Source organism: Piliocolobus tephrosceles, chromosome 8, assembly GCF_002776525.5.
Source record: "Piliocolobus tephrosceles isolate RC106 chromosome 8, ASM277652v3, whole genome shotgun sequence".
NCBI lineage: Eukaryota > Metazoa > Chordata > Mammalia > Primates > Cercopithecidae > Piliocolobus > Piliocolobus tephrosceles.
The window spans coordinates 76795532-76806374 of NC_045441.1; the positions used below are offsets into that span (position 1 = coordinate 76795532).

A 10843-nucleotide genomic window follows, 5' to 3' on the forward strand; every position below is an offset into this window, starting at 1 on the left:
GATGGTTTTTATATGAAAGACTGTGAGCAGCTGGTTATTACCACTGAGGGAATAAAGAAATACTATGGGCTTTAGCAGAAACACCTATATATATATTTAATTTTAAAAATAAGGTTTTAAAAGGAAGGTTTTATTTAATTGCCCACACAGAATGAATAAAGTGATATTTATAGTAAGACTCTGGGTTTGTTTAGGAGCACATGCTTGCACATGTGTATATAGGCTTAGGAAAAAACACTGGGACCACTGGTCCCAAATATTCATAAGTAAAGATGCAAAAATTCTGAATAAAGTAGAAGGCAGTTGCATTGATTATTTAATTTGTTAGTTTATTTGTGTTTTTTGTTGTTGTTTTGCAAGGATGTGTTCTTGGAGAGTTTTATAAGCTAGAATTCACCTATTTCAAGATTTCTCTCTGGCCCCCATAGTAATAAATCTGAGGTAGGAGGGATGAGGTCTCCAAGCACATAAATCTACAGCCATTTTAGCTTGGGGGCATATTATAGTTACAAAGATCTTATAGCCACTTCAGTAGAATTTTTCTGCTTTTTTTCTGTGATCCTCCTTTGGTTATTTCACTTTTTTTAAAACTTAGAAATATTCCCAGTTTGCTGCTGTTTTTCATTTACTTGGCATTGTCTCTAAATAAAACCTGGAGTGTACTCTCTTCTAAGTGAAGAGGTCCTACATTGTGGAAGTTGTTCGTTCTTCTTCCTAGAATTTTAGCTCATCTAACCCAATGTATTTTACAGTTATGGGTTGAGGGTCACCTCAAACTAATGTCATACTTCATGAAGAATTGGATGACATAGAATAAAATATAAAAAATGTAAACAATATGAGTGTACTTAACACCACTGAACTGTACACTTAAAAATGGTGAAAGTGATGAATGTTATATGTATTTTATCACAATTAAAAATAAATTTTTAAAAAGAGAAAAAATACTTAATAAGGACTGCTAACATAACCATGACTAGTTATCACCATCTGATAGTGCTTCCTTTGCATGTAAATCATGCTCTTGTTTTGGGGACATTCTTAAAGAATAGAGATTATTAAGAACTGAAGTGGCACTGCCATGTAACAATAGCATAATTCCAGTTTGTTCTTCTTACCAGGCCTGCCCTCCATGAAAGTATACAATTGTAGATAATCTTTTTTAATTGGAGAGATTTCCTCTTATGTCCAATTTTATACAGAAAGTGAGACTTTTCTATTTTGCCCCTAATTTTGTGTAAATATGACTGCATCGTATTAGTAAACTGAATAAGGTAGTGCCTTCACATAAAATTTAACATCACCAAGAAGGCTTTACCTTACGAATGTAATGATGAATCACCATTTTAGATAGACTGATAGGTAATTTATTAACTGATTTAAAAGAGAAAAGACCTAGATCATCTCAGTGAATACCAAAAAAGCATTTAATAAAATTCAATACTCATTCCTAAAGTTCCAAGCAAACTAGAAAGAGAAGGAAAATTCCCACAAAACTACAGCAAACATCATTCTTGATGGTGAAGCATTAGCTGCATTTGCATTAATGTTCAGAACAGGAAGAAAATACCCAACAATACCATAACCATCAGTAATCTACTAGAGTTCTTACTAATTCAGTAAAACTAGAAAAAGAAATGTGAGATAGAAAAGAAAAAAGACAAAACTGTCATTAGAGACGGTAGGGACTGGCTCAGTTGCCCAGGCTGGTGTGCAGTAGTGCAATCATAGCTCACTGCAGCCTGAACTCCTAAAATCCAGTGCTCAAGAGGTCCTTCTACCTCAGCCTCCTGAGTAGCTAGGATTACAAGTGCTCACCACAACACTCAGCTAATTTTTTTTTTTTTTTTTTTTTTGTAGAGACAGGGTCTTGCTATGTTGCCCAGGCTGATCTCTAACTCCTGGCCTCAAGCAGTCCTCCCACGTCAGCCTCCCCAAGTGCTGGGATTATAGGCATGAGCCACCAGGCCTGACCTAAAGCTGTAGTAATTTAAAAAGTGTTATATTGGCACAGGAATAGACATGAGACATTAAAAGAACAAAACAGAGAGTCCCTAAACAGACCAATATGTAAATGTCAGAGATCCAGCACACGATAAAGGTGACATTTTGAATGAGTGGGAGAAGGATGGGCTGTATGCCAGGCACTGTTCCAGGCACTGGGATCTAGTAGTAAACAAACTTTCCACAGTCAGTATATATAGATATCACTTTTCTCCACCTTCAGCTCTCCCTGGAATCACCTAGTCCACCAACCTTCTGATTACCCTATGAAGAGAATAAATCCCTGATTTTCTGTATCAACAAAATCAGTTATTTTCAGGCTTTCAGTGTTCCACCTCCCCATTATTATTTTTTCTATTATCTTTTCTCTGTTTTTTGAGTTTTTGTGGCTTTATGCCACTACTTTAACCACAATCTCTATTTATCCTTCATGTACAGTTCCCATGTTAGTCCATAAAATTACTTAAGCTTTTGTATTTAATATTTTTCACTGTTTTGGAAAGGGTCTAAAATTCCCAGGACTCCACAGCTTTGCACCAGATAAGCCTGGAGGAATACTAATGATGGATCTAAAAGAAGAAAAACCGAGGGCACGGGAATTAAGAATCAGCCGTGGGTTTGATTTGGCCTCATTCAATCCACATGGCATCAGCACTTTCATAGACAACGGTAAGAGCCAGTGAGCTACCAATGTTCAGTAATGTGTGATAGTTCACAAATGACTGTGAAAAATAGATTCGAATCATATTTATAGGAAGAGAAGAACAATTAACTCATGAATGATTTCTGTATTCTTCATTGCAAAGAAGTTGTTCATTTGCCTCTTCAGCTGGCAGTAAGTTATGCTACATTTTGAAATTTCTAACAGGTAACATCTAAAAGAATGTTTATATGTCATAATCTTTTCATATATCTATGATCATTGCATTTAAAAAAAAACTGTATTTTTGAATTAAACTAGAAACAGATTATGCATGAATTCTGTATATGGAGTAGGAAACACTTTCTTAAAGGTCAGGGAACCAATGATCAGAAATAACACCAGACAAACAGCAATAGGAAAGACAGAGAATGATCTGTTAGGTCGTCCAACAGCTTATACATTCAACCTTTCCTTGCCTGTGGTATTTAAATGTCAGTGTCTGCCCAGAGGTCCCGTGGTTACGTCTTGTAAATTAACTCTGTTCTTTCAATTCTTTAGATGACACAGTTTATCTCTTTGTTGTAAACCACCCAGAATTCAAGAATACAGTGGAAATTTTTAAATTTGAAGAAGCAGAAAATTCTCTGTTGCATCTGAAAACAGTCAAACATGAGCTTCTTCCAAGGTACTTTCTCGTTTTGTTCCTTCTCGAATTTATCCCCAGCATTTTCAAACAATCCCCATGGTGGGTTGTCCTGTCATCTTTTATAAGTGCCAGTGTATATATTAGCTAATATGTAAGAGCTAAAGAGTTTATATTTCTTTATTTATATATGTGTGTGTATATAGTTTCCTTATAAACCAGGGCGAGCACGGCATATGAAAGTTGATGTCACTCATTATACTACTATTCACTGTTCTGTGCGGACTCCTTTGAGAAATGATGAAGTGCCTGACTACAGGGTGATACTCTTCAGGCCCATCTTGAGGGTAGAAGGCAAACCCTAACATTTTTTCCTGCTGTCACCCTCCATCTTAGATGACTTATCAAGCAGATGAGTGTCTTGCCAAGGAAGAGTGGCCTCTTTTTTATTGGGTTTGTATGCTTTGCATGGGACTTTATACCAATTGCTTTCATAGGGTTAGTGGTGGTTGCATGCTAGTAATCCCATAGAATTAGAGCCACTCGAGTTGAGAGTGGGTCATTACACTTCAAGAACATAAAGCTAGTTGAAAATGTGGCTAAAAGAGAATCATGTGTACCGCTACTCCCAGTTCAGTGTGTATTAGCCTATGGCTTCTTTTACTTTAAACTCGATGAATATTTTTAATTTCTACTGAAATTCAAAATATTGCCTATCTAGGGCCTATCTATGCCTAGCTAGGGCATAAGCATATAACTTCCAATCATTCCTTCCCAAAATGCACTTGATAAAAAAAATAGGAGCATAAATACCATCCAAGCATTATGGTGCTCTTTCAGAAAAAGGAGACTTACCTTCACCATAGCTCTGTATTTTTCATTTAGCAAAGAATAAAGCAGCTCTTTCAGAAATTTTTGCATAGAGTAATTGGAATTTAAATTTAATAAAACCCTCGCCTAACTGGTCTTAAAAATGAAATTGTTTTTAGCATATAAATCTCTCACCTGAAGCATTGTACTATGGCAATTTCATCATCCATCTCTCTGCAGGTGTTTATTGAGTGCCTATTCATTCTCGGCATGTCAGCTTTGTGAGACAGGTAGAAATTGAACAGTCAACCTTAGTTTGACTAATAACTAAGCAAGGGAAATTAGAAAAATCCAGGAACTAAGTGAATGGAAGCTAGGTAAATGTTACTGACTGCCTAACCAGCTCACCAGCCAATCAGGCTGTCTCCAGCTCTGTACTGTGGACATCTCTGTCCTTACGTGTAATTGGTAAACTCTACATTTCTTGCTGTCAAAAAACATGCCTTAATGGCACTAAGTTCCCTCTTCTTTTATAGTAATCCTGCCATAATTGCTAAATGACCTGTGTTCAGATTACCTGGTACCATACAAAATTGTTCTCTGGCAACAATATTATAGTATATTGTATATGAATATATTCATGTGATTTCAGCTCATCTTTTCTTCTTACCAAAAATTTAAAGCACATGTTGTGTAAATCATATGAGTACTTAATATTTAATATGGAGACTAACAGGCCTTTTATTTCCTCTCACATGCTCTTTTTCTTTTTCAGTGTGAATGACATCACAGCTGTTGGACCGGCACATTTCTATGCCACAAATGACCACTACTTCTCTGATCCTTTCTTAAAATATTTAGAGACATACTTGAACTTACACTGGGCAAATGTTGTTTACTACAGTCCCAATGAAGTTAAAGTGGTAGCAGAAGGATTTGATTCAGCAAATGGAATCAATATTTCACCTGATAATAAGTATGGCCCCTTATAGAATATCTTCATTTTTCTTCAGTTGTGGTGCTGGCCAAATTCTTTACCTTGCTTTCTTTGTCAATGTGAAAATAGTTTTCTTGACATTTATGGTATATTATACATATAATATGTAGATACACTATATATGTAATTATGTATATTTTATATATATATTTACATATAATATTTAGTCACATTATTTATATGCAAATATAATACCATATATGTAAGTATACTATATAATACAATAATATATGTATACTTACATATAATATATAAAGTTTGGAATACATCATTGTCAAATTTAATTTTATAAATATAAATTTTAAAGTGTGATCATACTGATGCATACATATTGAAGTATCAGGCATTTCCTTTCAAATAAATGTGTTATTACTTTTATTGGCTATATATTATTCCATTATAAAGATGATCTTAAACTAATTTAACCAATTCTCTATTGATGGATATGTGTATGGGGGTGGGGAGTTCTATATAAAAAAATTTTATACTTCTTATATACCATGGAAGTTTAAACAGGTATTTTTTTTTTTTTAAAGAAAAAGTCCCTAAGATAGGGTTTTCTTTTTTTAGAGATGGAGTCTCACTCCATCGCCCAGGCTAGAGTGCAATGGCGTGATCTCCGCTCACTGCAAACTCCGCCTCCTGGGTTCAAGCGATCCTCCTGCCTCAGCCTCCTGATTACAGGCATGCACCACCATACCTGGATAATTTTGTATTTTTAGTAGAGATGGGGTTTCTCCATGTTGGTCAGGCTAGTCTCCTAGTCTCAAACCTCTGACCTCAGGTGATCTGCCCACCTCAGCCTCCCAAAGTGCTGGGATTACAGGCATAAGCCACTGCACCCAGCCCTAAGAGAGTATTATAACATAATGGTTAAACTTGCAGATTTTTGACTCATACAGGCCTGCGTTCAAATCCCACCGAAGGCACTGGCTAAATGGTTCTATGAGCTACTTTTCTGTAGAACAGACCCCTAGAAATAGAAAGATTTGCTCAAACTGTGTGATTCTTTTAAATGTTAACTTTAATAGATATTGCCAAATTGTCCTCCAAAATTATCTCATTATTTTTATATGTGCAACCACAACCTATAAGAGAAGATATTAAATTCTTTATTAGCTTTCTTATCTACTGCCTCTGCACACTGAAAAATTTAAACTACTACAAATACAACATAAAATAAATTTGGCACTCCTTGACAACTAAATGCCCTTATTTTTGTGATCCAGTTTCTCTTCCTTTCTTGTTGACTATAGAAAAAGAATGTGGAATCATTTAATTTAAATTGTCTCTAACTGACCTGATCCAACCTCTGCAGCCAAGTCTGTTTTTCACTCTTATATTTCCATTATGAGAGTCAAACTTTCCAGTCACCCAATCTAACAAAAAAATAACAATAATGAAAAGGGAGATTCAGCTTTTACTCCTCTTTCACCATTCCTATCCAGCCTGTAGGCAGGTCCTGTTGGTTCTACCTGTGCCTCCTTCCTCTATCCCCAAACTCCTTTCCCTTTGAGTGAGACCTGCCTAATTTAGATTCTTATCTTCTCTGACTACCATATGAGACTTTCTTCCCATTTGTTTTCTGTCTACTTGGATTTTTTGCACTCTTGCCAATTTTGTCTTTCTATGTCTATTAGCCTTGAAGGGCTCCCCAAAAGGGGAACTCTGTCTTCCTCACCTTTGACTCCTCATGCCAGCACAGTGCCAGGCACAAAGCAAATGCTCAGGAATTGTGGAACAGAACTGACCATTTGTTGCCACTTTATTATTCTAAGATTTCAGTGGAATCCAATTGCTTTTCACATCAAGGCAGAGTAAAGGGTTGAACTTTAATAGGCCAGCTCCAACCTCCCTTTTTACTGTTTCCATGCTTTCTATGCTTTAGACAAAGAACTCATTGTTTTAAACATTCCTTCATCTTGTTGCTCCTGTGATTCTGCTCTTGTGCTTGCTTCTGCCTGGAAAGTGCCTCCTCCGTCCTCATCTCCTCAAATCTCATCTCTCCTTACATAGCCACTGCAGATGCCCCTTCCTTGGTGAGCCTTTCTGTGTCCTCAGAAATTAGCTATTTCTAGACCTGAACTGTTTCTCATGCTTATTAGGTGTTTAATGTGTACAAACCAGTGAGATTGTTCCAACATACTATAAACTTTCTAGGAGAGGCTGTTTCTTCTTCATGTTTATATCTGCTACAACACTTGAGTTCATGGCTTTTTACAGATGATAATTGCTCAATAGAACAGGTGCCATGAAACAGTTAATTCAATGAATAAAATTACCTCAAAATAGTCCATTAATTCACTCACCTTTGATGTAGACAGATTATTCTGAATTGATACTTATCTCTTACTCTTAAAATTCTCTATGTATTAATAAATATTTTATTGAATATTAAGGAATAATCATCATTTTAACAAGATGTTCTTTACCATATATTTCTATATGTACATGATATTTAGAAGTGTCAAATTATATTGTGGAATGTAAAAGCTTTTCTTGTGAAGCCAAGCGTTTGTTTTGTTGTCATTTCAGTGGCAAATATGGACTTCATATTCAAAATAATGTTCTATATTATTTTTCCTTAGAAGCTTTTTGAAAAACAGTTTAATAATTTCAGATTGTTGTAGCACCACTGAATTGATTCTGAAAGCTTACTTTTTAAATAAAAATTGACCTTTATCAAGCATTCCTTGGGGGCACATGATTGATTAACTTTTTGGCAGGTTATTAAGACTTATTCTTTCATACTGTATTAATGAAGCTTTATATTGGCATGGAGCTCTAACCAATGTGATCTTTCTGCAAAGGTATATCTATGTTGCTGACGTATTGGCTCATGAAATTCATGTTTTGGAAAAACACCCTAATATGAATTTAACTCAATTGAAGGTAAAATATTTATTTTTACCTATAGACAGTAATCTGTTGTGCTTTGCAATGACATGGTTTTTCTATAAGAGTACCACATGTAGAACAAAATATGGATGCCAGTGTAGCTATTCTGGGTTTTTAAATACTCCCTACAACTAGAGAAAGCTCCTGTTTCCAGGGATCACAAGGACTGACCATGATTACATGCAGCAGCAGGTTGAGAGTAATATTTGCATCAGATTTAGGGCCCAGTCCATGAAGTATTGATGGCATTGGAAGAATTCCAATAAGAATTTTCACAATTGAAAACTCTAACAGATGCATTCTCAAATGAAGATTTATGCACAATGTCAGTTCTTTCAATAATAAATGAAGGTGGGTTCCACACCATTATTATTTTCTTCCTACTCAACAACACATATTTTAGGGTAAGAATTTCCTATCTTGCTTTGTTAGAGTTCCTTGAGCTAACCAATCATTGTGCATCTTTTAAGGGAAAAGGAGTTCAGTTTTTAAGAGAGATTTTTAGAGAGACTGATTATCACCCTAACTTTCTTAATTTCAGGGAAGAAGCAACTCAAAACCAGTTTTTAATAAGTTCCTTTTAAGCAATATTGGTGTTAGAGGGTGGAAGCAGGGCAATGTGTAATTTCCTCACATGTATAGAGGCAGGAAGGTTACCTCTAAATTATTTAATCAAGTTTCTCATGTCATTTAGATATTGACAATTTCTCATTTGGAAGGTACTTGAGCTGGATACACTGGTGGATAATTTATCTATTGATCCTTCCTCGGGGGACATTTGGGTAGGCTGTCATCCTAATGGCCAGAAGCTCTTCGTGTATGACCCGAACAATCCTCCCTCATCAGAGGTTTTTATATTTTTAGTTTTTCAACCTTAATTATTCAAGTCCTTTTGAACTAATAATACAATAAATTGTCACAGGGATGATTTGTTTAGTTATTTTAAAGCAATAATAAACTTACGTCGTGGTTTTGTAATTGCTTTAAGACAATAATTGACAATGTTACATTGTTCAAATACTTTAAGAAAGGTAATCTTTTGATGTATTAAATTATGGTGGAAACTAGTCAAAAGGCATTTTTATAAAGACATGCCCTTCTTGGGTGGTATACTGACAATTTTTAAAATATCTGATTTATTGTCAGCTCACCACATGATGTGATATTTGTTCATGTTGAAGTAGTGTGAAAAAGTAGGCATATTAGTATGAAAGTATTTCTATTAAAGCTGAATTGCTATAATAACACTAAATCCTGTGTTGGCATGGAATAACTAGATGGTTTAAGAAAGTATTTTCTTTGAAGACTGGAGAAAGTACTTTAATTTAAACATTAAAAGGTTGGTAACTGCTGTTTTCAACAGTATGTCTCCTTAATCAGTGTGTCATTGTGGAAAACAGGGCTTATTGGTGATTGAGTGACATGCATGTACGGTGGTCTTATATTAATACTTTGTATCCCCTGAATAGGTTCTCCGCATCCAGAACATTCTATCTGAGAAGCCTACGGTGACTACAGTTTATGCCAACAATGGTTCTGTTCTCCAAGGAAGTTCTGTAGCCTCAGTGTATGATGGGAAGTTGCTCATAGGCACTGTATACCACAGAGCCTTGTATTGTGAACTCTAAATTGTACTTTTGGCATGAAAATGCAATAACTTAACAATTAATTTTCTATGAATTGCTAATTCTGAGGGAATTTAACCAGCAACATTGACCCAGAAATGTATGGCATGTGTAGTTAATTTTATTCCAGTAAGGAACGGCCCTTTTAGTTCTTAGAGCACTTTTAACAAAAAAGAAAAATGAACAGGTTCTTTAAAATGCCAAGCAAGGGAGAGAAAAGAAAGCTGCTTTCGAATAAAGTGAATACATTTTGCACAAAATAAGCGTCACCTTTGCATTCCAACTGCCAGAACATGGATTCCACTGAAATAGAGTGAATTATATTTCCTTAAAATGTGAGTGACCTCAATTTTGGCACTGTGACCACTATGGCTGTGTAGAACTACTGATAATAACGTATTCTGATGTTCTGTACTTAAAACATCTTTGTTTACCATTAAAAAGTTGGAGTTATATTAAAGACTAACTAAAAATCCCAGTTTTGTCTGTGTTTAATTCTCAAGGCATATGCCTAGGAGAAATGGGAAAGCAGCTGCTTCCTTATGGAGTTTGGATAGTCAGGCATGGCCATATTAATTTCTCTTGTGGAAAGCTGAAAGTGAATGGACTCTTAATTTGACATAACAACAACAACAAAAATCAATGACATCTTGCAACTGAAATTCCCAGTTCCTAAGGAGGCTTCCATCAGCTGTCTTCCTTAATGGGAGTCCACTTTAGATACAAAGAGGAAATAAGGATTTGGACAGAAAGGTCATGCCACCTCCTCATTGAACAGAACTGTGAACTAAAGTCAGGAGAGATGAAGTCAGTTGTCCGTGAGCACGTGGTTAAGCAGCAGCAACGCTAGGATCAGGGCTGCATGCCCAGCTCACAGAAGGAGAGTTTTTCTGCTCACTGTACCTCCTATAAAATCATCATAAGCCCTAGAGAGAGACTTTCATGTGTTTCTTTCCGTTGTAATTTATCAAAGTACTTCATTTCTCATACTTTTTCCCTATCATCATGAAAATATTTGTCAGTTAATTACAATATGCCAAACAATGCACTGAAAGTATTACTTTGTTATCTTATTGAATCCTAATTGCAGCCGTAAGTATTGATATTATATCACTGTTAACATTTCACAGATGTTCAGTCTATTTCTGATGTCAGAGCCGGTACCACTAACCACTACATGATACAACTGCCATAGAACGAACTAGTATTTTGTTACTCACTTT

General features: G+C 35.5%; 1 protein-coding gene across 1 annotated transcript in view; it reads left to right on the forward strand.

The window, feature by feature from the left end:
* PON2 (paraoxonase 2) overlaps nucleotides 1-10098 on the forward strand; it is a 29672-nt gene extending 19574 nt beyond the window's left edge. The window contains exons 4-9 of the mRNA XM_023226610.1: nucleotides 2508-2673; nucleotides 3206-3332; nucleotides 4876-5076; nucleotides 7908-7989; nucleotides 8715-8843; nucleotides 9465-10098. Coding sequence (XP_023082378.1) covers nucleotides 2508-2673; nucleotides 3206-3332; nucleotides 4876-5076; nucleotides 7908-7989; nucleotides 8715-8843; nucleotides 9465-9623 — 864 coding nt within the window. The 3' untranslated portion in view covers nucleotides 9624-10098. The remainder of the gene's footprint in view (nucleotides 1-2507; nucleotides 2674-3205; nucleotides 3333-4875; nucleotides 5077-7907; nucleotides 7990-8714; nucleotides 8844-9464) is intronic.
* The last annotated feature ends 745 nt before the right edge of the window (nucleotides 10099-10843 follow it).